The 27,556-nt window shown below is 35.6% G+C and overlaps 2 protein-coding genes and 1 long non-coding RNA gene across 3 annotated transcripts; 1 reads left to right on the top strand and 2 right to left on the bottom strand.

Moving 5' to 3' along the window:
* Positions 1–414: 414 nt before the first annotated feature.
* Positions 415–9,132, bottom strand: LOC117422677 (nucleolar and spindle-associated protein 1-like). Its single transcript, XM_034037929.3, has 12 exons — positions 8,839–9,132; positions 7,523–7,594; positions 6,840–7,049; positions 5,726–5,909; positions 5,342–5,431; positions 4,816–4,928; positions 4,449–4,508; positions 4,181–4,353; positions 3,833–3,999; positions 3,596–3,715; positions 3,279–3,393; positions 415–1,227 (listed from the first exon to the last, which is right to left on the bottom strand). Exons 1-12 carry the CDS (start codon positions 8,917–8,919, stop codon positions 1,140–1,142), a joined length of 1,473 nt encoding a protein of 490 aa, XP_033893820.3. The 5' UTR covers positions 8,920–9,132; the 3' UTR covers positions 415–1,139.
* Positions 9,133–9,184: 52 nt separating this feature from the next.
* Positions 9,185–15,227, top strand: LOC117421842 (protein Mis18-beta-like). Its single transcript, XM_034036251.3, has 5 exons — positions 9,185–9,746; positions 10,376–10,442; positions 11,454–11,576; positions 12,058–12,139; positions 14,605–15,227. Exons 1-5 carry the CDS (start codon positions 9,266–9,268, stop codon positions 14,713–14,715), a joined length of 864 nt encoding a protein of 287 aa, XP_033892142.3. The 5' UTR covers positions 9,185–9,265; the 3' UTR covers positions 14,716–15,227.
* Positions 15,228–16,441: 1,214 nt separating this feature from the next.
* Positions 16,442–23,283, bottom strand: LOC117422424 (uncharacterized). Its single transcript, XR_004547631.3, has 3 exons — positions 22,967–23,283; positions 22,314–22,419; positions 16,442–21,660 (listed from the first exon to the last, which is right to left on the bottom strand). It is a non-coding gene; the product is annotated as an uncharacterized LOC117422424 (long non-coding RNA).
* Between the last annotated feature and the right edge of the window lie 4,273 nt (positions 23,284–27,556).

The following is a 27,556-nucleotide window of genomic DNA, read 5'->3' as shown; positions in this document are numbered from 1 at the left end:
CTTGTGTCATTCAGTTTGCATTACTGACAGTAGTTCTCAGTGTTGTTTTCTTTATTTTTATTCTTATTCCAACAGTTGTGGGTGCTAATCAGAATCAACAAGCTACATGTGCTTTGTTTCACTATAATATATATATATTTTGAAGCTCCATAAGCACACCTCAGAATCCCAGACTTCAATGATTACTTTTTTGAAAGAATTTTACACATTAGTGTTGCAAAATAAGAAACAAACACCAAGAGACCCTCTGAACGAATAAAACAATGTTCTTGATATGATGCAGCTCTTTAAGGATCTTCAGAATCTATGGCGATACACAGAGAATTTTTCTCCCACGTCATTCTAGGTGCCTGGATAGTGAAATCGTTTACCACAATTCAATTTTAAATTTCAGAAAAAAAACTTCCAAATATATTATGTTTGATCATTAAACTTTTTAATCCATCCATTTTCAAATGTTGCAATGTTTCCAGACAATGTTACATTTTGGGAAAAGAGATTTTACACTTTACTTTGTAGGTCTGTACACAATCACCATTTACATTAATGGAGTATAAAGCTGGGCTAGTTAGTAGCACTGGGGCATTTGTTACCCATTTTCCCCACCTCATTTGCTTACTAAATATCATGATTTCCTTTACAGATAACCAACCACTGCAAATATATGCAAGTTACTTTAATGTTGTCTTACAAGTGCAGCTGTATCCAAAAATGTATACATTTCATTCAATTTACCTAGAAGATACACAGTTCACTTTACCTACAATACCCATGCACATGTCTAGTTTTATACCATTTCGATTAAATCCACAACAGATAAAAATTAGATGAAAGACAATCTTGTTTAAAAACACAATTATAGTCATAGATAAAAAGAAACAAATAACATTTTTTAAATTGTACAAAACTTTTTTTTTTTTTTTTTTTAATAGTCTTGACTTAAAACAGAAATGACATTTAAAGTACAAAATGCAAGACACAAGACTCAAGGGAATACTATTTACAAGCCTCAGAATTAAGTAAAAGACTAACAATTACACCAAGCAACTGTGATAAGTGAGCTAATCAGCTGAAAAGAAGATGAAATAAAATGGTTTTTGAAATGTTATCCAATATGTACATTAGGTTTTAGAATTATTTTAGTTCATGGCCAGGCCTCTTCGGGCACCAAGAATTTTATCTTTCTTCTGCTTCCTGTCCTCAAAATGCTTTTCTCGTCTCTCTCCCCTGGGGAGAAAAAATTATAAAAGTGATTCTCTAAACATACGTAAAAAATGTTGTGACATACATCTAATGCCAACACTGGTGCTTTAATAAATACATTCCAAAAGTTTATTAACCCAATGTATGGAAATGAAAGACTGAATTTATGGTAAGCCACCATTTCCCTTTTAGTTTTATATATTCTTTTGTAGCTAAGTGTGTGACAACTAGTTAGTATATCATGAAACTAGGCATAATACCATTCCATAATACCATAACTGTCTGCTCTTGATACAGAAACCAGTCAAATTGAAGTCACAAGTGACATTTAACTGTATTGTGTGACAGGTGGCTAATCAAAAGATTGTGACTAATTATTTTGTCCATTTGGTATGGTGTCAAATTTTATATGGCTAGAGCTAACCATATGTGACACTCTACTTTAAAATAATAAATAGACCTTGCTGCTTATACTCAAACACAAATAAGGCTAAAACTTTTTTTTTTTTTTTTTAAATAAAACTCAAACCTGCTCTGCTGAAGCAATGAGGCTAACTTCCAAGCAAATGCTGTTCAGGTGAGCAGCCAAGAGTTACATTAAATTAGACAGTTAAATCTTACCTTGCATGCAAAAGACAGATACCATCGATAACAAGCACTTTTTTATGCATTACTTTATATATATAGCATCCAACTGCTGTGGTGTCACAGTAAGGGAAGATATTATAAAAAGGAAGGGGTTTGGCAATTGTCTCTCAGTAGTTTTTCTAATTGGTGCAACAGAAAGATTGACACTGGGGCGGGTTTTATTCTTGGTTGATCTGGCGCATCATTGGCACACTCTGTGTTCAGGTTGTAGTGGGCGTGGTATGGTTCAGTCCACACAGGGTAAGAAAAGCGTTTTTTCTGACGCTTGTTATATATTTTAATAAAATTGCATCTCTAAACAAAACAACGAGGCAAAGCCACATTTGGAATTATTTTGAGGAACCGGACGAGAAAACCGTGGTATAATTATGCCAAACAAAACTGCCGTACCACAAACACAAGTTCAATGCTTCATCATTTGAAATGAAAACATTAATTATTACTGTGGATGGAGTTACTGAATGCAGTAAAAAGCTAACATCCATAATAAACACAACGCTCTAGATGGAGACTGTGAATACGTATAACACCATTTTAAAAGGAAGTTTTTTTCATTATTAACTCAGAGAATGCATAAGTGTAAATAAATTATGTATAGGTTTGAATTTACCAGTACACTCTTATGCAAATTATTTGTTTAAAAAAAAGTCCTATATATCTATGTAATTTGTCAACAGAAGGATATTTAAATTTTTTATTTTTTAAATGGATTTCCCGTTTGTGGCACCGATCCCTGAACTGTAGAGTTAATATAACAATGTAATCTGTGCATTTGATAGATTTTGCAAGAAATGTAAGCTGTGTTTTTTTATTACTATTATTGGTTTTGTTCTTTGAATATAATGTAAAAAAATTTAATAAAATATACGTTTAGTTCAGTTTATTCACTTTGTGCCCACAGGGCCAAGCACAGGTACACCTCAATAGCGTAGTACAAAAAATACAATTTACCAAGATAAAAATAATAGAAATGCTTTTAATAAGACCAAATTCCCATTGGGCTTTTTTAGATGATTCTATAGATGTTTTAGTATTACATGCAGGACAGCCACTATAAAAGATAGTTAACTATTACAAACGTGCATGGATGAATCTACTGGTTAATCAACTAATGCCCTAACTTCAGTATATGACTTTGGTGTGTGCGTGTTTTTTGTTTTTGTTTTTTTTTTTTAAACTTTGTAGATAGGTCTTTGCAATATTAAAACGTTATTTGCTAATTTAGGGGTTCTTTGCTTGGGAAATACTAACCAGGGCAGCTGTCAGTATACATCGTAATGTAATATAAAGAGTGTGTGTGTATGTAGATATGGTTTAAACGCATTGGCATTTAAAACATTCATTAAAATGTACCATAAGCACATCCCTAAAACAAACCAAATAAACCAAACAAACAAATCCACACTGTCCTTTACTTAGCCACTCACCTTGTTTGGATGGGGTGTTGTTTGTAATTTTTCTGGTGTGAACACACACTTGAATTCAGAGGTTTGTTCAGTACTGCTTTGTTTTCTTTCGTAGCTTCCAATGGCTTAAGTTTGCCTTTATCAGAGGAAAATAAAGGCAACAGTTATGTCCACAACATTAAAAAAACACAATTCAATATACAATCTATGGGATTGATGTAAAATGTTACTAAATTTAACAAGGTGTTACAGAAAAACTGATTTACAGTTTACTATGGCTCATTCCACCCCAGTTCACCCAGTATACCTTACATTCCACCCCAGTTCACCCAGTATACCTTTGTGAGGCTGATAGGCAAGTGGTCGCGCAAGACTGGCCTTCAAGTCAAACACAGTATTCTTTTTGTTGGTCCCTGGTGTACCAGCTGTTGCTCCTTCAAACTTGAATGGTGTAGCCACTAAAAATAAAAAAGGTTACAATAATGGGTAAATTGTTCTGCAATATGTTAAATGAAAAATGCCCCAAAAGAAAAATGTACATTTTTCAGTCATTATAGAGTGCTGAGTTAAATCACCTGGCAATTTGCTATTTGAACTTGTTACCCCTGGCTTGTCAATGCTTGGCTTCACCCTTTTCGACTGTCCTGTTGGAGTTTTAGCAGTCTCAGTATATTGGGACCTCCGGGATGGGGTCCTCACAAGAGAGCGCTTGTGCTCGTTATCCTTTGTTGCCTCAGAAAATCTTAAATAAAACAAACCACACACAAACAGTTACCTTTTAAATTCTGTGCAAAATTAAAACTTAAATGAAACACTGAATGCTAGTGAACAAACCGTAAAGCTCTTAAACCCACCCGTAGTAAATAACTGGACCAATAAAGTATACATCATATAAGAATCGTTTTAACTTCCGATTTATTTACCTGACGTTAATTTTCCTGGCTGAGAGTATAGTTGGTTTGAAAGTAGATATCACACTTGTATTGGGCTTATTGGTAGAAGTACGTGGTGATCTGTGCAGATTAGGAGTTGCAGTACGTTTCTTTTCCTGAGTCTTCGGGCTAAACAAGGAGCTGCTTCGGCTTGAAAGGGACTTCTGAAAAAGGAAAACCATTTTAAAAATGCAGATACCTTTTACAACATTTTCAGTTCACCCTGTGACTAGCATATACATTATTTTATGCAATTTACCTTAGAGTTCTGGCCTGGAGTTCTTCCTTCAGATGGTTTCAAGATATTTGCAGACATGATCTAAAATAAAAATACATTTAAAAATCTATTACTCATTTAAAATAAATGAAACCACATTTAAAACGACATTCAATTGCAAATGCAAGTAAACCTAGAAAACTTAAAAACAGGTAAACACACATATGACATTCTCTTTTAAATGTATTTGTTTGGTTGCTGTCCACATTTTGTACGTTTTTTTTTTTTTTTATTTAACTGGAGCAAAAGCCCAAGTGATGGTTAACTGACAACCAAGCAAATCCAAACCTACATCTGGATTGATAGGTATATACTGTAGACTGAAGAGAAAAAGAAAAATAGCACTCACTTTGACTTCTTTCACAGAATTTTTGAAGGCTTCCATTTGCTTGTTCTTCCTCTGAATGTAAGAATCAATGGACTCCAGCTTACTGAAATGTGCTTCATGCAGCTTCTTGAAGTCTGAAGGTGATGGAAAATGCACTCAGCATAATTATCACACTTATTTTCCACAGTATAACTCGATCTTTGGAAACTATCACAAGTTTAACATTTGTATGTATTATTTAACAAGCATGTCAGTGACATTCATCCCCTGCCATGGCTCTAAATCTAAAAGCAGAGCCCTCAACAACATGAAAAAGCAGATTTCATGACCTATCCACTGAATGTATGTACATGTAAAAATGTATGTTTGAATACAGACAGATTCCTTCATATACCCCCAGATTCTGATATGTTTCATCACGATGATCTACAGGGCTCTACGCTTACTTTTTTTTTTCCTTCAAGTTAAAAAACGTAAGAACACACTTAAATTACCGCTGTGACATAACCCAGGCACTTGGGGAGAGCAGATACATTTGGATTCTTACTTGGAGTTGTTGGCTTCATTATAGTTTTTCGATTCAGAAGCCCTGCAAGTCGAGGAATCTTCCCAGCTGGATGTATTGTCTGACGCTTTTCTATAGTAAACACACAAAAAATATATATATATATTATATACAGTATATATTATATATATATATAAATTACACACACATTAAAGATGATATTCCAACATGAAAGACTCACTGATTATATGTAATAGTTAATGAGGTGGATAATTTCAGGCAAATAAACACAATAGCAGTTAAACAGATTGATGTTTGTCACCATTTGCACAAGGGGAAAAAAAGTCCTCTGCCATTTGTTTTGCTGATATTATCTACTGATTGATCTTATTTGAAATGTATTTAAAGCTAAAAATCGCTCATTACCTTTTTCGATCACCTGCTCAGTCTCTGAAACTGCACATTTTTCTCTTTCGTTTTCAGCTGTGACTTCGATGGGTGAGTTTTCTACCACCTCTGCTTCAGAATCACTAGAAACTGTCTCTCTCAGGCAGTGTTTCCTCTTGTTTGGGATTTGTCCCACAGTCTGCTCCGTTTCTCCAACATTATCCTAAAGGTTTGGGAAAATAAAATTACGACTTGAAGGTTATATGTAATTAAACTTTTTTTTTGTATATATTATTTTATCCAAATTCTTATCCCACACCTTTAAAAAATACTAATTAATAAATAGGGGAGAAGCCCCCAAACTTTCAACCTCCCTTGATCAAAGCAAGGGGAAACATCCAACTGTACAAGCCAATCAGTGGCATCATCGGAGACACCGAGTTACCCCTGGCACAAATACAGTCTAACCCGCTTAAGTGTATAACCTGTTTTGCATTAGTATTTACACACAAATGGAGCATACACTTAAGCTGTTACTGTACCGGTAACAATTCATTATGGCACAGTCCTATGTAGTTACAATTTCTTGAGGCTTCACTTAATTCAGGCCAACAATTCATTTGTTTAGTTTATTCACTCTGTGCCTGCAGGGCCAGCACAGGTACATACAGGCAGGATACACTTATACGATATACACATAAGTGGAGTAGACTGTACCAAGATCCCACAAAAGCAGAACATCTTGACAAATTAGCAATTGTTAATCTGCTTGCTTAATTTTTCTTATTAAATGACATTTAGGTCAGACATGCCTTTACCAGAGAAATCTGAAATTTGTTTAGAAGCTGTTTTTAATAATATTTTTATTACTGTACATATTAAACCCCAGCTGTACCATAATTTACATTATATTGCTTTGTTGAAGAGGATTCATATGGTATAAAAACCCTGATCAGTTGTGCTACACAATGAACCCTAAAAATCTATACTAAATATTTGGTAACTGTTGTCAGGCTTACTAATTATCTGAATGTTTATAAATGACCTAACCTATTACTCATATTTCCACACCCATCCCAAAACTGTACGAAGAAGACAATGTTCCAGAGAAAAAGCAACCAAACAAAAGACCTTACAGAAACCTGCCAGTTACCTTTGATTCATTTTCAGCTTCTTTTTGCAGTTCAGCTTTCTCTTCTTCACGATTGTTTTCAGGATTGCTTTCCTTGGTTTTGGCAGCCTGTCTGCCATGTCTACGGCGTTTAGTTACGAATACTGTAGTTTCAATAGTCTGCCGCTCCAGACTGAGGTTTAAACCACCACACTCAGTGGAAGAAGTGGTATCCATATTGATATGTTCTTCCTGTGGGTTAGTGGAGACAAACATCACCAGGTGAGAACTTAATTCAACTATGAAAAGGACACATTAGTATAACATACAAAGGGGAACAAACACACTGCAGTAGGTGTATTTATATAATTATGACTAAGAACAAAATAAAAAATAAAACACAAAAACAAAAAAAAACTTCAGTAGTAAGTAGCTTAGTGCAATCATGTCTTAAATAAGAAACTGATTATACTATTGGATTTGAAGCCATAAGCTGCAACTGAAGGACATTAGTCTTGATATTTATACCGATGACTTAATTATTAAACATCAAATCTACATTTCTTCATGATCAGGGGAATACTGACATTAAAAGAGGCAATCAGTACTGTATTGGCTTTTTATGGACTAGCCCTGTCGGAGACAAACAAATGTGGTCTACCATAACTTGTTAAATGTAACCAGAGGATTAGAGTAATGTGACATCTCCCTATTCCTGTTCTCACCTGTTCTCTTGAAACCTCATCCTGCTGAGGCTTTTGAAAATGCTGCTTCAGAGCTTTTAGGAGCCTTTCAGCCTATGGAAAGAGAAAAAAAGTCATGTTAATACAGCACATCACTGTAGGTTCGTAAGTGTTTTTCCAGTTAAAGTAACTAACAAAGACCCCACAACAAAAACTAATGGGCTAAAAGTGTTGTTGCACGTTTGATACTTCAGCAGTTGAGGCCCGATTGTACTGCATGTGTCAAGTGATGCCAACTCTATTTACTCGTGGAGGACATAATGCACAACAGATATTTGGATAATATTATTATTAACAACAAGTTGTGGACAAACTAACAACACTATGGCTGGGACAAAGTTCTGCCACAAGGTCAAGTCGCAAAAAGCGGTTTGATCACAGAAACTTGACTGAAACCGACTATGCAATTGCCAAAAGCAATGCTATCTACCGAAATTAATAACACTGATCAAGCAAAGTTTTGACAGCCCACAAAGCCCCGTTATAGAAACTTGATGATTTGATGGTTCATATTTTTAACAAATGACCAACTGGGTTATTTGCCTTGATACAAAAAGAGCATGCAACACAAATCACTCTGTTGTCTAAATAAGTGAATTAATCCAATGCTTGTTTGCAACATAACCACAATAAAACTATTCCGACCAAGTCCCATACAAAATAAAATAAAAATGTTTAACAAAATAGCATTGGTACTTTATATTGAAGCGTAGGAAAAACTATTTAATTTTTTTTAAAAGCTCCAGAACATTTCACTTCATTAGCTTCCATGTGATGCCACATGAGAGATTTATGTTTGACAAATAAAGCTCTGCTTGCCAGGCAGATGAGCAATTTTGCTTTGTTTGAAAAAAGAATTATTAATAAGCCTGATAAATAAAGAGTTTAACAGAAACAATACAACAAGATACATAACCCACATAATCCATAGTAACAAGTAATAAACTAATTAGAAGATTTGATTAAATGAATAAATATGTTTTTCAATTGTAAATAAAAAGTTACATTGTGGAACTAAATGAGCGCTGATGATGATAGTCGCTGGTTGAACTGAAGGTAAAGATAAATTGGAAAATAAAATAAATTATTGTATTGGTTTTGCTGGAAATGAGAAATGTATTATAAAAATGGGCTCTTATCCCTCTCTTCTAATCTCATTCAGAGTGTCTGAAATTCCATGCAACTATTAGGTTAACTCATACTGAATTGCATTATTTGGACAACTGTGAACTGTCTGCATGTGAACAAAACACGGTTGGTTTATCATTCATACTCGCAACACAAAATATCTACTGTACCTTCATATTGGCTTTAAGACCAACATCCTTTGCAAGTCGCTGCAATTCCACGTATTTCAGGGACTCCAAATCCATGTCCATTTTACTGATGTTTTTATGTTTGTAATGTAATTCAGTAAACAATAAAACCCCGTTCCTGGTAGTTATTCTGTGAACACTCCACCATCTGAATCTACGCGCCAAACCGTTACAGAGAACAAAATTCAAAAAAAGCCAAGCTAACCACGCTATTGGTTAAAATTGTCTCGCTTGTACCCAACCCACACCTACAATTGTTGCTTGCGCGTCATGAATGAAAACAGGAAACAAACGCCGTCTTCGTTGTCTCTGATTGGTTTAAGAAGTTTAATGACGGAAAAAGCTTAAGGTTCAATTTTGAGAGCGGCTGAGCGGGCTTGGTTTAAAATGTGCATGAGACCTGGAAGATATGGCTGTTAGTAAGAGCTCTGCAAAACGCAATATAATTGCCAGATTATCCAATATCATTATAAACACAGACAAAAAGACCCCTCGAAAAAATACTTACATTACTCCTGTATTCGGAGGTACTTGCGAAGAAACTTTAGTCGGTGAACACGCAATTAGGCAGAATGCTGGGAAATATTTCATGCAAGACCACGAAGTGCCGGGGATGGTTTTGCCGAATGTCACTTATGATGTGTCTGATGAGCTTTCCTATGATAAAACTATGAGCAGTCAGTGCTACAACAAAGTCGTAAAACAGCCTTTTCGACAAGGTGATGACAGCCTCCTCATTGGAATTTCACAGAACGCCACTTACGAAGTACCGAACGATCTCCAGACAACATCCCATTCTGCTTTTCTGTGCAGCCACTGCAATACGGTGATGGGGGATTCTCTTAATACGTGCGGAGACGACAAACGACTGAACGTGATCATCTGCCTCAGTAAGTGGTTATCTGTATATATAAAACAAAAATACTGTGCAATTTATGTACATAATTGCTCGTATTATTTTTATTTGCAGTCTCGTTTTATACAAAATTGTGACTGCGGTTGCTTACTTTCTGTAGTCTGGTTACTATTGGAAAGGACCTTAAGTTTTGTTCATTCCTACTAAATCCTCTTTGCGTTGACCTGCCTCCAGAATTTACTAACTATGTCCTTAAGTCTCCCCTGGTCATTCTTTGTCAAGGCTAAATAGGTTCAGTTCCCTACAAGTTTTCTTTATTAGCCCAGGGATTTACCTAGCAAGACAGTCCAAAGCTGTTAGGTCCGTGTTTGATAAGTCTCCCTAATGCGTTAAAGTCACTGCCTAGTCGCTGACAGCATCCATTCTACCCCCAAAACGTCCCTGGCATAGCAGGCATTCTCAGGTTCACTATTCCTCCATTTGGGATTTTCAATCCTATATTTTTGTGACAGGCATACAGCATACATAAGCATCCTTGTGAGGGAGGTTTGTAGACATTTGCCCCAGCGAAAGCTAATATTGCATAAACCATTTCAGCTTGCAATTTCATATTTCCTTTTTTTTTAAAACTTCTTGTCCTGTAACATTATAATTTTTTTTTAGAGGTTACTAATGACGTGGTGGTAGAAGATGAGCTGCAGTTTGGGCTGCAAGGAAAAGTCTCTGGATGGTAAGTATCTTGCATGAGGTTCTTTCTCTCTCACTGAGGCTCATGCTAAACCTATTCAAGTCACAGTTTCCTGCATGAATTAAATAAGGAATTGAAGACATACTGACTCAGGTGAGATGTATTACAAGTTGCACAGATTGCTGACACCCGATCATTTCAGCAACACTTTTCAACAAGGTAGTTTTAAAAACCAGAACTGGGTGCAGGTCAAGTATAGTCACTACCACCTATCTATGGTTTTTCTCAAAATAGGTCACAAATACAGTAGTATGCACTTTTGTTAGAAAACCCCATTGCATCTGTACTTTTAATTTGTTGTGCAAATCTTGGAACAGCAGTGTGGAGTAGTGGTTAGGGCTCTGGACTCTTGACCGGAGGGTTGTGGGTTCAATCCCCAGTGGGGGACACTGCTGTTGTACCCTTGAGCAAGGTACTTTACCTAGATTGCTCCAGTAAAAACCCAACTGTATAAATGGGTAATTGTATGTAAAATAATGTGATATCTGTATAATGTGAAATAATGTATAATGTGATATCTTGTAACAATTGTAAGTCGCCCTGGATAAGGGCGTCTGCTAAGAAATCAATAATAATAATAATAACATTGTCAAAATAGACAAATTAGTTATTGTCTAATTGAATTCACTATTCACACGTGCACTTCATTTAAAATAGTAAAAGAAAAGAAACACAAAGCCACAAATTGGAAAATGCATGAGACTTTTTAGAAATTGTTTAACATGCCTAATTAAAGTACAAAGTGGTGTAACATTTGCACACAAGTGCCTATATTGTTTCCATATCCGTGATTACTGACTGAAAATTGAACTTCTCCCACCCAGAGGTTTTTCTGCAGGTAGGTGTATGAAGGATATCAATGATAAATCTTGAGTTGTTCTAATAAATGTGCTCACTACTGTACATAGCACCGCATCACCTACTCCTTGTATCCTGTCTGGGTCATGCCTGGTTAAAGATAAATAAATAAAGGGTTGTGCTTCTTGTTTGCAGTGTCTATAAACCCCTGCGGTGTGGTTGCTGCCAGTCTGCTGTGGGCATGGTGCTGAACTCCACTGCCAGAGCTTTCACCTCTCTCAGGAACCTCTTTCTCCTTCACAAGGAGAACATCAGCTGGTGAGTATACTGCATTAAAAGCAAGGCTCATTTGTTTCATGTTAAACTTTTGTTCTTTTGCTTTTAATTTCACCAGATTTCAAGTGGGCTTGCTTTTATTAAAGAGTATGTTGCGTCAAATTGCAGTTGCATCAGGTTTTTTTTCCTTTTAATGCCCCTTACCCTTTGATAATGTTTGCAAACAGTATGATATATCTGGTACTGCTTTTACAACTACAAAGAGACTTTGACTGATCTAGTCTGTGTTACCTAGATGCATGGGTTGGTGGGGTACAGTGACACACAGTGCATGGGTTGGTGGGGTACAGTGACACACGTTTTCTGTCTTCCTAACAAGTAGAGTGGCACCTCTCTTCAGTAAGGATATTCATTGGAGTTTTATGTGAAATTAACCCAAGCCTGGCTAGTTTTGTGGACCTCTTTCACTGTTTTTTATTGTATGTTGTTATATTAATATGTCATAATATTACTTTTTTTATAGCTATGTCTTGCAGTCTAGAAATATGGTTCCAGCTACTGAGATGAACTTTGAACTCAAAACTTCACAGATGGCTATTAAAGAGGTATTTATTATTCACCATACTCTGTGTGTGTGTGTATAGATAGATAGATAGATAATATAAAACAATCTACCGTGACTTATAATTGAGAAAAAAAGCATCCCCACCTTTTAATCTAAAACAGTGGAACCCATTTCAGCATGAGCAGTATCATTCTAAATAACTTAATTTGATCTGATTTTAATCTAAAACAGTGGAACCCATTTCAGCATGAGCAGTATCATTCTAAATAACTTAATTTGATCTGATTTTAATCTAAAACAGTGGAACCCATTTCAGCATGAGCAGTATCATTCTAAATAACTTAATTTGATCTGATTTTAATCTAAAACAGTGGAACCCATTTCCGCATGAGCAGTATCATTCTAAATAACTTAATTTGATCTGATTTTAATCTAAAACAGTGGAACCCATTTCAGCATGAGCAGTATCATTCTAAATAACTTAATTTGATCTGATTTTAATCTAAAACAGTGGAACCCATTTCAGCATGAGCAGTATCATTCTAAATAACTTAATTTGATCTGATTTTAATCTAAAACAGTGGAACCCATTTCAGCATGAGCAGTATCATTCTAAATAACTTAATTTGATCTGATTTTAATCTAAAACAGTGGAACCCATTTCCGCATGAGCAGTATCATTCTAAATAACTTAATTTGATCTGATTTTAATCTAAAACAGTGGAACCCATTTCAGCATGAGCAGTATCATTCTAAATAACTTAATTTGATCTGATTTTAATCTAAAACAGTGGAACCCATTTCCGCATGAGCAGTATCATTCTAAATAACTTAATTTGATCTGATTTTAATCTAAAACAGTGGAACCCATTTCCGCATGAGCAGTATCATTCTAAATAACTTAATTTGATCTGATTTTAATCTAAAACAGTGGAACCCATTTCAGCATGAGCAGTATCATTCTAAATAACTTAATTTGATCTGATTTTAATCTAAAACAGTGGAACCCATTTCAGCATGAGCAGTATCATTCTAAATAACTTAATTTGATCTGATTTTAATCTAAAACAGTGGAACCCATTTCAGCATGAGCAGTATCATTCTAAATAACTTAATTTGATCTGATTTTAATCTAAAACAGTGGAACCCATTTCAGCATGAGCAGTATCATTCTAAATAACTTAATTTGATCTGATTTTAATCTAAAACAGTGGAACCCATTTCAGCATGAGCAGTATCATTCTAAATAACTTAATTTGATCTGATTTTAATCTAAAACAGTGGAACCCATTTCAGCATGAGCAGTATCATTCTAAATAACTTAATTTGATCTGATTTTAATCTAAAACAGTGGAACCCATTTCAGCATGAGCGGTATCATTCTAAATAACTTAATTTGATCTGATTTTAATCTAAAACAGTGGAACCCATTTCAGCATGAGCGGTATCATTCTAAATAACTTAATTTGATCTGATTTTAATCTAAAACAGTGGAACCCATTTCAGCATGAGCGGTATCATTCTAAATAACTTAATTTGATCTGATTTTAATCTAAAACAGTGGAACCCATTTCAGCATGAGCGGTATCATTCTAAATAACTTAATTTGATCTGATTTTAATCTAAAACAGTGGAACCCATTTCAGCATGAGCAGTATCATTCTAAATAACTTAATTTGATCTGATTTTAATCTAAAACAGTGGAACCCATTTCAGCATGAGCAGTATCATTCTAAATAACTTAATTTGATCTGATTTTAATCTAAAACAGTGGAACCCATTTCAGCATGAGCAGTATCATTCTAAATAACTTAATTTGATCTGATTTTAATCTAAAACAGTGGAACCCATTTCAGCATGAGCAGTATCATTCTAAATAACTTAATTTGATCTGATTTTAATCTAAAACAGTGGAACCCATTTCAGCATGAGCAGTATCATTCTAAATAACTTAATTTGATCTGATTTTAATCTAAAACAGTGGAACCCATTTCAGCATGAGCAGTATCATTCTAAATAACTTAATTTGATCTGATTTTAATCTAAAACATTGGAACCCATTTCAGCATGAGCAGTATCATTCTAAATAACTTAATTTGATCTGATTTTAATCTAAAACAGTGGAACCCATTTCAGCATGAGCAGTATCATTCTAAATAACTTAATTTGATCTGATTTTAATCTAAAACAGTGGAACCCATTTCAGCATGAGCAGTATCATTCTAAATAACTTAATTTGATCTGATTTTAATCTAAAACAGTGGAACCCATTTCAGTATGAGCAGTATCATTCTAAATAACTTAATTTGATCTGATTTTAATCTAAAACAGTGGAACCCATTTCAGCATGAGCAGTATCATTCTAAATAACTTAATTTGATCTGATTTTAATCTAAAACAGTGGAACCCATTTCAGCATGAGCAGTATCATTCTAAATTGTAACCTGCATGGAAATCACTTGTGCGCAAGTGAAGGGATTTGATCTGTTTATTTTTTCCTCCCAGTTAAAGCAGGAGCTTGTGGATTTGAACAACAGGCTGGAGTTAGTTGAGCAAAGATTAGGTCATGGTTTTACACAAGATGCCACCCTTACCATGGAGATGACCCCGAAATAACCTCTTCAGAGCCAGCGCTGCTTCCACACGGTTACCGCTGTTTACCCATCTGCTTTTCAGCTCCATAGCCACACGTTCTTTGTGTTGCTGCTGTTGTGTTTTAATACAATGTCATTCAAAATAATAGGTTTCCACAAAACAAATGTTTCTGTCAAACTGTGTACATAAAAAGGAAAGACCAACCATACAGTCCTATATCCCACTGGCACACACTGAAATTAAAACATCTACTGTGAATTATAATCGAGTCCAAAAAGCATCCCCACCTCTACAGACGTACCCATTTCAGCATGAGCGCTGTCATTCTAAATTATAACCTTCATATAAATCAGTTTTGCTCAAAAGTGAAGGGGTAACTTGATTTGTTCAGTTCATTTAATTTCAGTTACCGCTGTTTATCCATCTGCTTTTCACTTACAGAAGTGCTATCTAGTTCCATAGCCAAATGTTGTTGTTTTTGTTGTTGCTGCTGTCGTGTTTTAATAAAATGTAATTCTAAATAATGTTTCTGTTTGAGCTTTTTAATTTTGAAAATGTATTTGAATCAGTCTGAGCATGGGAATGATTGTGAATGATTGATTAAGCACATACTACTAAGTCCTATATGTTATGGTTACAGTAGTCAAATAACAGTTGTTACATAAACATTAATTCCACAACTGATTCATTACAAGCAGTTAGGGGTTAAATGTGTATGGCGATTTACTTTATGATTTAGTGTTTTATTTATTTAACTTCAATTAACTGATCTTATTTCAAGGATCCTGCAGAATATTCTTTATTAAAATAAATGCAGTTCCTGCATTAGTATTACACAACACGACCTGCTTTTAAGCAATTGGTAATTCCAGTAGTTTAGTTTTCTGCACAGGCCAAAAAAATAAATAAAAACGCATCTTCTGGTAAAGTAGTTTTTAGCAAAATAGATGTGTTTTATTTTATTTAAACTTTTTTTTATGAGATATTTAGGGTGCAGAAACAAGACCCATTGCTTCAAAAACAGCTATCTAAATCTGTGAATCTTTAATTAGATTTGTTTTTTAATAATGGAGATATATTTATATTGTACAACTTGCATCAAATTCATATTTTATACTTTGTGAGTCAAAAGTATTACAGTAAACCCTGTCTAATCCAGCATCGTCTGGGACTGGAAAGTGCCAGATTATACATTGTGCTGGATCAGAGGTACTATGACATAATACTGTACCCAAATAAATAGGTACCGATGACAAACTATTTGAAAACTTTGAAAAGCTCTATTACAGTACATGCAGTAGAAGTACTGTCCAGATATACCCAGCAATTCAAGGATTGTATTATTTTATTTTTACTTCCACTATGTAAACAATGATTGTACTGTAGATGTACCATACCTGCAGGACATGTGCGTATTCACTCAACATACTTGTGCTGGACTGCACAGCCAGATTTACATTGATTTGAATGATTTTACAAATCATACTAGATTTCAGAATAGACAGGTTCTGGCTTATAGAGGGTATCACACTATTCATATCAACAGGGATTTTGTCGGGACCCAAAGATTATATGGAATGACGGTTTATAGAGGGGCTGGATTAGACAGGCTTTACTGTAAATGTTTATCAAAGCAAAGGGTGCAGTAACTGGCATGTTTATTCATCAGAACAGTGATATGGTTTGTGTAGAATCACATTAGACTTGCACACAGAGTGTCCTAAACAAAGTGAAGTGAGACACAACCAGAGTCTAGTGCACAACTGGCACCGTGCTGCTTTTATTGCTGTAGAAGTTTTTGATACAGAGGTTACAGTTTTACAAATCCATCTCAGTATTCAAATCCATGAGCTTTCTTTTTTCTGAAGTGCATAGTTTAAAGCAATAAGCAATACAATTAATTAAAATACATAAAAACAAGCTAAAGGAACAAAACACTTAATTGGTGATGCTCCTTATAGAAATATACAAAACTGGAATTTTTGATGTATACTGTGCTTACTTGAAAGAATACATTTCTTACTGTACCCAGTGCAGGGCGGTGTTTAAAACGGTGATGTAAAATCACACACACATCATTCTGTTGACATACAAAAGAACTACTGTATTGGTATCGATATATGTTGAACAAACTGAGTGATACAGTGAAAACAGAAACATTAAACTGCAATTCAGATGCCCTGAATTATTCAAATACCACTAGCTATGGCAACTGTTTTCAGAAATGCTTTGTTGTTGCTGTTAAAGTCAAGGAACACTGGTTGGTAAAATCATGCTGCATTTAGTTTGGCATTAAGCTGCTGAACATACAACTAGAACCAAAAATAGAACTACTAGAGCATGTATTTATAAGCTATTTATACCAATTAGCTCTCATGACAGTAATAGCCAGAATGCATTCAAATTAGCTTAACACATAGGCATATCTGAAAGAATGAATGGCCATGTTAGTTTAACCCCATTTTTTAAAATTTTACCCACCACCCTAAACACATTACAGAATTCTTCATAAAGTTGCAGCAATATGAACTAAATCCAGTCTGGCTAATCTCAACAACCAGTACAGAACATATTTGTAAACACAATAAAGCAGTTTTCCTATGACCCATAAAAGTGACAATTCTGCTGAAGAAAAACTAAACAAAATTACTTGGAAAATGTAACCAGCCAGCTTCATGTCTCCTCCACATACCTTTAAGCAATGCTTCTTGTTAATTCACTCTGCTTAGAAATAAAACCGACTTGTCACTAAAATGATACACATACAGTTTGTCACACCTTGTTCGGTATGTTTATAAAACAATACAACAATTGCTTTTAGAACACAATAGATCTGTCTAGTAGTGATGGGACAAATTACTCAATAAATGTGGTCAGGCTGCTTAGTGTCTTGTCAACATACCTTCAGCAACTGCACACACATACAGTTTTGTGTCACTTTTTTCAAACCTTAAACAATTGAAATGTATTTGCAGACAACAGTGACCAAATTTGTATTCATTCCTATAACAGAATTCATAAATGAATATGAAAAATCTATATGTTTAAAAACAATGCATAATGATGTCTTAATAACACACATACTACTGCACAGAAGAAAGTCTCTCTTTGGTATTTTGACGGTGGTATTAGTCCCAAGAGATTTTTTTTTTTTTCAGCCAATTAAAAATGAAGGGAATACTCGCTTGAATTTTGATATTCATACATGAAAAACCCATGTTCATCCCAGCACTACTATCTGAGGATTTGCCTTTGCATATTTGACTTTAGTAATAACCTAGTATAACACTATTGTAACATGCATAATATAAGAGGACTAATTCACTCTTTCTTTCCTAAATCATTTTCAACTATCTGCCTATACTTTCCTCTCAGAGAAAGAACATTAGGAAAACAAACAGACTAATACAAAGCCCAGTACACTTGACCTAGTAAATTAAAAGCCTACAACTGTGTACCACACAACTCCCACATTTCACAGTGGTCAGGTGTCAAATGGGACAATCAAAAAGACAATTTTGTTTACAGGTTGTATATAATATCTATACAAACACCATAAACTGCTCTTTCAAAATGAACTGATTACATAACGTGAGGCATTTTCTGTAGGTAGATTAAAGTAAGAATTCTGGCTACCTTTTGTTAACAGCAATAAAGCCAGCCAACACATTTAAGCATTTTACCTTTAAATGCGTTAAGAATAGGATTATTTATCAAACATATTCATACTGCACTAATTTGAAGAATTAGTTTTCTTTCTGCTACTCGTGTTTCAAGGAAAATTGCATGTTATATTTGACATGTGGCCTCAAGCTGCTGTAAATGCTACAAGCACAGGATATCAGTTACGCCGAAACGCATTCTACCCCATCAGTAGTTGGGGGAGTTTGATGGGTATGAGCAGCATTAATACAATGGCAAAATAATCAAGAACAATTTGGTGTAGGCTGTTTTTTAACAAAGGGAACAGTATGTTTGTAATTACAGCCTACAACAGGCAACAGAAAATGCCACCCGTCAGTAATCTTTAAAAAGAAAAAAAAAACACTTAAAAACAAACAAATCCCTTTCTCACTAAAAACATTTTTACAACAGGTTATTCGTTCTACTTAATTCCTAATTCATATATATTTCCATTCCGATACTAGTTCATGCATAACATTATTATTGCTTCTAAAATTCTATTAATAGTATGGCTTGATTTGTGCTATCGACATTCCAAAACTTGAGGTATTTTGCATTAAAATTAGTTTAGCTAAGCAGTAATCTACTACGCAATTCTAAAACTATTGTGTTAGTATTTATTACAGGTAACACTAAATCCAACGCTCAGTTTTGTTTAAAAAAGGGATGCTGCATTGTACATTAGTAGCTCAATCAAGTTTCGATTTCTTGTTTAGTTATTCATATGCAAGCAACGCTAACCTCATGCATGGCCACTAATATGGCACTACAGATTGCTACTAAGCTAATGCACATGGAACTATACATCTTAAAATGGAAGACGTGGTGATTTTGTTGTTCTCAAAACAACTTGTCACTTGTTTCACAATTCTATATAAAAACATATTGCACATGCCCATAAATTCAGGTGAAATTTTAGGGTAAGGAAAGGGGAAATAAATGCAGTATAACAATATCATGGCTGCTTCCATTAGCTGGGGAGTATGAGTTTATTATCATCACTTGTAATTTGGCAAAAACAGAAACTAAAAGATGATTGCTCGCTCTGTAGGGTTGGGACAACTGATTACTGTGACAGTATTGATAATTTATACACATCCTTTATTGCCCTGAGGATTTATTTTTTTTTCTCTCAAAACTGTCAAGCCATACTTTCTAGCATATAAGTCAAATGTAAATGCTACACTGTAAAATGGTCTTAAAAAAAATAATAAAACATGTTTTTCATAAACATTTTATTTGGGCATAGTCGTCAGAAAATAAGGTACATTATTATTAGTTTATTTAGCAGACGCCTTTATCCAAGGTGACTTACAGAGACTAGGGTGTGTGAACTATGCATCAACTGCAGAATCACAATTACATCTCACCCGAAAGACGGATTCACGCATACTGAAAAGCCATTCCTCATGCAAGTCAATGGAAGGTTACGTTTTGCAATCTCTTTTTGTAGGACAGCATCTGCTAGTGCTGTATGGGAATATACACAGCAGTGATGGTTTGTGTATCTGCACTTGTATTTTGCATGTTTGGATTTGATTCCCAAACAATATTGCTGAATATCCAGTGTACAGCAGACCTGCATTAAAAACATAAAATCAACTACAGCTTTAGGGGTATACAGTGATAATTATACAGTAAGCAGGTTTGACTGTACTTTTTCATAAAAATGGGTTCTAGTCCAATTGGACAGAGGGGCAGGTAAGACCATTCGTGGATGACCCCTCTGTCACAGAGGGGTCATCCATCTGTCGATACTCACAGCATTTGGAAGCAGCCCTCACAAGTGTTAGACCTGTACAAGAAACTCATGGAGACAATTACAGGGTTTAGCCATGCAAAGCTTTAACATCTTGCAGCTTTAACTTTATCAATCTAAGCGATTCAGCACCCTGCTCTTGTACCACCCTGAAAGATCACTGTACTGCTCAATCATTATAACCATTAGAAGTAAACTTCGGTCAGAATAGTTCTGCTAAATGATGCATGGTGGACTACCTTAAATGCAAACGTTTGGGTGTAGTGACCACTTTATTTATTTAATTATTTTGAGAGTGCCCTCAATTTTCTTGCCAATTTAGATCATCCAATTATGCTCCCTCACCACAGCAATTCCCCACACACCTCAGGAGAACTGAAGGTTCAGTGGGAGAGCTACCAGCCTCTGGAGGAGAAAGGCCAGCCCTGCAGGTGTCCGCTTGAGCTCACCAGGCATCTGGACAGTAGGGTCTGCTGTGGTGCGATGAGGTAAAACAGACCCTGAGGGTTTTGCCTCCCTAACCCATGGGAGCGCCAGAGCCAATGTGACGCTCCCTCCAGAAATGCCAGTGAAGACCAGATAGTGCCCACTTTAAACACTTTTCTGGATATTACTGCAGCAGAAACTGAACAGCTGAACTCGTAGTTCTGATCTCACATTTTGCTTGTGTGGATTCTGATTTCCAGATGCTATTACTGAATATCCAGGGTTTTGTAGTAAAGACAGTTCTGCTCATTAACCCACTGCGAGTCACAATGAAAAAAGATTACCCTCGGCAATTGTGGTCTGTGAATGAAATACATGCCACACAAAAATAGAATTTAGAAGCTGCCGTCTAACAAATACGAATGTTTCATTGGATGTTTGTTTCAGAAACACACTCAGTGTTTTGGCTGGCAATAGTATTACTGGTTTGGTCTCACTTTCTTTCCTAAACAGATGGACAATTACTGTGAATCTGACCCCAACCTGAGATGCATCTTCAATAGTTTGGGATCTTGGTTCTATCTGACTTGTAAGTTTCAGGTTGGTTGTTTCACTAAAATATGTTCAAGTTACTGCAGTAATGTCGCTGGTGGTAAGAGATAATAGACCGGTGATGGAAAACATGACTACATGGACACTCAATGGTCTGAGTGGACACAGAAAAAATAATAAACTAGCGCTTGAAACATACATAGAACCTGGTAAGTTTGTTTTCTCTGCTTCTAGTGAACCTTTATGTTTAGGACACACAAAATAACTAGCAGGGTGCAAGACCAAAAGAGGTAATTATACAGCATCCAAGACAAATGTATTAATTGTATGGATCCCTTAATGAAAAGACCTGCAATCCACTGAAGCCCTTCATTTATATGTTCTACATGTAATTCTGGTACAAAAAAAAAATATTCCTAACCGCTAAAGAAAAGCAATTGTGGACTAGGTGGCGGGTGATGTTGGCTCATCGCTGGAGAGGTGTCTCGTTTAGAGCTTCAGCAGGACCACACTTTCGTTGGCAGATACTGCTAAGGCATCGGGACCTGAATTAAAACACAAATGACAAAGTCATATATTACATATTCGGGACATTTTCACATAATAACAATACAAGGATAATTGCAAAGTACAAACAGAATAAAAACATGTGTGGTTCAAACTTAAATCAGCAGCATAGAGAGATCAAAGAACAGAATAAATATGCATATCTATTTGTTAATGTGGAGTGAAGGAGAAGCATTGGCAGGAGGTTCTAAGCAATTCCCAAATACTTTAAAATCAGAGAGAAAAGTATCAAATTCCATCTTCATATGATGAAGGAAACAGTTCCCCTCTTCGGGAGTTCTACATTCCTGCCTTGATAAACTAGATCAAAGTGTCTTTATAGAATTAATAGCCAGCAACACCTAGTGATCTGCCACTGGACAAAGTTTCCTTTCTTTTGTAAGCACAATACTCCTGGGCACTAGAGGGCACTGTACAGCAGCTCCTGTACTAGTCAAAGCATTATCACATACTTATCAAAAAAAAATAATTATGAGTAATTCCCATAAAAACCACGAAGAATGATTGTAAATACGAACAAACAACAACATCTGAGTAAAGAAAGAAGAGTTAAAAAATGAAAATATAGTTTGAAGCTAATTACTACTTTAATATATTAAAAAGAAATCGATAATAAATAATGCAAACCAACCTCCTCTGCCGGACACTGACAGCCGAGTACCGACACACTCACAGAGCTTCTGCAAGTCCTGGAGGAGGGCTTTCGGCTGTGAGCAGAGAAAGGAATGTTGCAGCATCTGCAATAATAATAATAATATAAAGGTTTAAAAAACTTCCACATAGTTCCATATTTTAGTATCCCATGTAGCAGGACTGCCCACTCCCTTTTCCAGGTCATCCCCCACAAAACATTAGATCTAAAATGACAAAACGGGCTTCTCACACGCTGCAATACGAGTACTATATGACCCAAATATCAGTACGAAAATGCAAGGTCACATTTCATTTGAATCATTGTTTGACATGTCATAGATGTATTACTTACAACGCACGCGATCTATCTCTCTGACTGTACACTGAACTTGAACAGCATTGTCAAATCTGTTTGTGTATGTTATCTGGTGGTATTTCCTATAACAAACCGCGACATGTACTACCTACTGAAAATAGGAAATAATATAAATACAATAGTGTTGGCCTCTGAGCTGCATGAACTGAACCCAATTGTATTTACTCTGTAGACACTCAACCTTGTCACATGACCCTGCATAACAATTATGCTGCTAGCTAGACTAAATAGTGCAACCAGTTCATAAAAAAGCCCAAACATCGTAGGACCCTCACCTTTGCTAAAGCTGCACAGAGGTGTTACCGATACTGCATTTCTTCTTCGCCCTATCCTTCCTCGTCGGTAGGGAGATCGTTGACAGTTACACCACTCTCGCCGCCATTTTACCGCTGCAGCCGTGGCCTGGTGAACAAACCCACTGCGCTCCAGTTACTGCGCAGGCATTGTGCAGCCGGGCAGTCAGTCAGTAACGCCCGCCTCACGGAACATTGATGAACAAAGAGTGGACAGACGGAAAAGTTGCATAAAACCCACCCCTTCACTGACGACTCGTCCGAGGTATGACACTGGCCCGCTTTTTTTTGCGATGGTACCGCATAACAGTCTCGCGTTTTCATTGGTTCTTGTCTGTCACGGGAATATGACGTTGCAACGCGTGGGACAGCCTGGAGTCATTTTTAACTTTGCGAGCAAAGAGAGGGAGAGGCAGAGAGGGAGAGTGATCTGCTTTCTAGAGCCTTTCAATTAAAATATAATATGGTATTTTGATGTACTAATATAACAAACTATGGGTTACTATTACTTTATATAAATTATCATATTATGAACGAATGTCAGAATTGGTTTTCTGTGGTGATGTATTTTTTTTCTTTCAAATAGCATATATCTATAATCGTTTGCGTGATTTATTTTTAATTGCAAATACTGCCCACTGTTACAGTTTTGTTACAGGATACATTAGTTTATCTCTTATGTAATCACAGTTTTACATATAGACTGTCCCTGTTCTCATTTAATTCCCAAATTCTGGACCGCGCTGGTTTTCAGATAACGTCCCAAATTCTAGGCCGATTTTGTTTTCAGATGACGTCCCAAATTCTGTGCCGCATTAGTTTTTAGATACTGTCCAAAATTCTGGCTCGCTCTGTTTGTCAGACAACGTCCCCAATTCTGGGCCGCTGTGCTGTTCCGAATTCAGCACAGTTTTGGGGATGTTCTGCTTTTACAGATGGCAGCCAAGTTTTTAGGTCATGCTCAGTTTACCATAAAAATGTACTCCGGAACTGGATCGTTAATTCATTGCACTGAAATAGATAGATTAAAATGCAGGTGTTTTCCTTTATTAAAGGTTAAAATTAAAACACATTTTTGGGAAGGAACATGAAATTATGTAATATCCATCAATATATAGTCATGCGTGGGGGTTTATCTATCACACGCAAAAAAAAGAAAAAAAAAATACAATAAAGGCCTATAGAGCTCTTTCACTTCTGGGTTTTAAGAGACCAGTGCCCTTCAACAACTTCAAATAAATATTCCTTATCTATTCCTCATAGTTTAAACTGTTGGACTATGCAAATACAATGTAAACAGAAAATTGAATACATTGTAAAATAGTAATGATTACATCTAGTGAGAGATTACAGACATGTGCCCCTCAACCATTTACTGTATAGACCTTCCCACTTTGAAACATCTACACTGGCCATAAATAGGTTACCTGCAAGAGCGATAGAATGACACAAGTTACTTGTATCAACCTGTATGACCTAATGCCTAGATTGATACTGTTGTAGTTGATACTTCTAACAACCCATAGGCAGTCCAGATATTGATAGAATTCCACAGGTTAAATGTATCAACGTGTGCCACTTAATAACTGTCTAGACTGATACTTTGATACAGTACATACTTCTAATAGTCCACAGGTGGAAATGCCTGACATTCTAAACAGCTTGACATTATAAAGAGGCTTGGTAGTCTTTGACGTATATTCCTAACAAAACTACCGTACTTGCCTTCAAATGTCATTAAAAAAAATCATATCGATTAATAGCAAGGTCGCGCCTTTCTTTTCACTGCAGCGAATGATGCACGGGAGATGCGCTAATTGACTCGTTCGGGGCTCTAACAGGTTAATTGCTCCTTATCACCAGATTTACATAGCGCCCTTTTTAATTCAGGCACAAATGGAGGGTGTGAAAAATGGCTTTAGTTATATGGAAGTTATTTAGGACAGGAAGTTATTTAGCACATTCTTATCGCAAACTCAGCTGTGGGTACACACAAAATGCAAGACAGGTTGTTTATAATTCTGTTTGCTCTGCCTGCCTTTAAAGCTGTAATTAACATTGTTAAACTAACCTAATTTCTTAATTACATCATGGATATCTGACGATGATGAATCGAGCTGAAATAGTAGCTGTACATTCCTTGGACACAACTGATGGCTTTACTCTCCCTGTAAGGAAGATGTAGTCACGACGCCACACACTGCTTGTTTCATAAAATAAACATTCTGCCTGGATACACTGTTTTTAAGCTTAGCAAAGGAATAATATGGAGGACTAATTACGTGTTTGAATTAAAAAGGGCGCTATGTAAATCTGGTGATACGGAGCAATGAACCTGTTAGAGCGCCGAACTAGTCAATTAGCGCTTATTAAGTCAATCTTGCTATTAATCGATTAGATTTTTTTTTTTTAAATGACATTTGAAGGCAAGTAGTTTTGTTAAGAATATACATCAAAAACTACCAAGCGTCTTTATAATGTCAAGCTGTTTAGAATGTCAGAGTATCAATCTCAGTTATTAAGTGGCACGGGTTGATACATTTAACCTGTGGAATTCTATCAATACCAGAACTGCCTATGGGTTGTTAGAAGTATCAACTATAACAAAGTATCAATCTAGGTATTACGTAGGTCATACAGGTTGATACAATTAACTTGTGTCATCTATCACTTGCAGTTGATTCATGTACTTAGGGTTACTTTTGAATTCACGATCCACTTCTGCTGTACATTTCTATGGTAAACTGAGCATGACCTAGAAACTGAAGTGTCATATGTAACATCCCAAAAACTGAACTGAATTCGGAACAGCAGAATTGAGGATCAAAGAAAGGGGAAGTTAGGTTTACCCATGAATGTTCAACTTTTTTTCATAGACAGCTCATAGCTTATAGCTCATAGGACAAACTTGGCTATCGTGCATCTGGTGTCTGATTCTTAGTTTGGCGAGTAAAAATTGAAAAAAAATTGAAAAAAAAAAGATTTTAAAACTAGCATAAATTCACAGCTTTTACCAGCAATGCAAAATACTTTTAATTTGTTTTCTATTTAACAGCTGAAAATTCCAGCAACTGCTGCTGAGCTGCTGACCAGTTAAGGATCAAAATTAAATACTGTGAAATAGTGACTGAACTGGAGAAAGATTTCAAGCACATACTGTACCAATGTTCCTTATTGGAATAAGAATAGGTACTACTTTATAAGGAGGCACTGAAGAAGGCAATAGGCGAAATGTTAATCTACTTGAGAATCAAATTTACATTACATGGGTTTATACATTATTTAATTGTTCAAGCACTGCCTACAGGTTTGGGATATTTAATTGATTAGATAAGCACACACTAATAAAACAAATGGGGTTCTGGAAATTGGTATTTTCATGGCAACACCGTAGATTTTGTTCTTGTACACTATACACTCAATTTAAAATAAGTACTTGCAGATACATTAGCCAGTGTAGACTCCCACCCCATCAAAAAAGAAACAGAGTCAGTGCCATTATTTCTAGGTTTAGATATTTATTAGCAACATTATAGGCTAGCCTTTTTGGCATAGATTACTGCAAACAAAATAATCATTTTTATTACATATTGCCAAAGATATGCAATTTGCCAACATTTTCCCCTCATGATTTCCATGGTACAGTCTCTTGTGTAACATCCTCAATGACCATGGATTTGTATTTGTGAGATATTCCTCTCCTCAGAACCTATAAACAAGTCAGAGACCAAATGACAGCACAGAGCACACCGATTGGGTAGCAGGGCATAATTCCAGGTTTAATTGCATATCCGTGTGAGCCATTTAAGCTTTTAGTGTGAACTCAATAAAACACATCTGATTATTATAAATAACACGTACTGTATATTTTGTACATAAAATTAAGGCTCACAGTAAAAACTGGAATGCAATGCAATTGGAATGTTAAATCTAATTTCTTTGCTCCGCAAAATGGACATGATACCAAATGTAATGACTAACAGCAAAATATACCATACCAACAACAAATATGTGTAATGTGGTTAAACAAAACCTGTATTTATGTGTATGTAGTTCATCAAGCTGTGTTATCCTAATAATAATTTCTGGTATTGTACATTACATCTAGCGCTTCTGTTTTTTATTCATTTTATTTTTCAGTGCTTATTTTTTAGCTATTTTTGAGATACCCCAAAATCTGTTTTTTTCGGGGCTTTCGCTTTTCATATACTATATGAAATTATTATTTTCGGTTACTTTCCAAAATGCTTAGCCATTTTTTTCTTACAATAGGTATAGTAACCCCACAGTATTTGCACACTTAAGTTGTACCTTCTTTCCTTTGCTGTCTTCCTCAGTGAAATCCTTATGGTCACGGGAACATTCTTTTGGGGTTTTTGTGTGTCTAGGTATTTTTTACATTTTGCCACAATGTGCAATTTTGTTTTAAATCCTCCCTCTTACTGTAATATAGCTTTAAATCCCACAAACAAGCCTTTTAAACTCATTTTAAATCTTGCAAGAGTCGTCTCCAATAGAAATGTAAGAATTTGCTGCCACTCAGTAGTTGGGGTGGGTTTAACGTATTCAGAT

Source organism: Acipenser ruthenus, chromosome 15, assembly GCF_902713425.1.
Source record: "Acipenser ruthenus chromosome 15, fAciRut3.2 maternal haplotype, whole genome shotgun sequence".
Taxonomy (NCBI): domain Eukaryota; kingdom Metazoa; phylum Chordata; class Actinopteri; order Acipenseriformes; family Acipenseridae; genus Acipenser; species Acipenser ruthenus.
The sequence above is the reverse complement of the archived record's forward strand: the minus strand, read 5'-3'. Positions and strand labels throughout refer to the sequence as shown.

Coding starts and splice junctions, on each gene's coding strand:
- LOC117422677 (XM_034037929.3), bottom strand. CDS start 8,919: ATGGACATGGATTTGGAGTCCCTGAAATACGTGGAATTGCAGCGACTT. Junction 4,354..4,448: donor CTCCAGGCCAGAACTCTAAG/GTAAATTGCATA, acceptor TTCCTTTTTCAG/AAGTCCCTTTCAAGCCGAAG. Junction 3,394..3,595: donor TGCCTATCAGCCTCACAAAG/GTATACTGGGTG, acceptor CCTCTGATAAAG/GCAAACTTAAGCCATTGGAA.
- LOC117421842 (XM_034036251.3), top strand. CDS start 9,266: ATGGCTGTTAGTAAGAGCTCTGCAAAACGCAATATAATTGCCAGATTA. Junction 11,577..12,057: donor CACAAGGAGAACATCAGCTG/GTGAGTATACTG, acceptor CTTTTTTTATAG/CTATGTCTTGCAGTCTAGAA. Junction 12,140..14,604: donor CACAGATGGCTATTAAAGAG/GTATTTATTATT, acceptor TTTTCCTCCCAG/TTAAAGCAGGAGCTTGTGGA.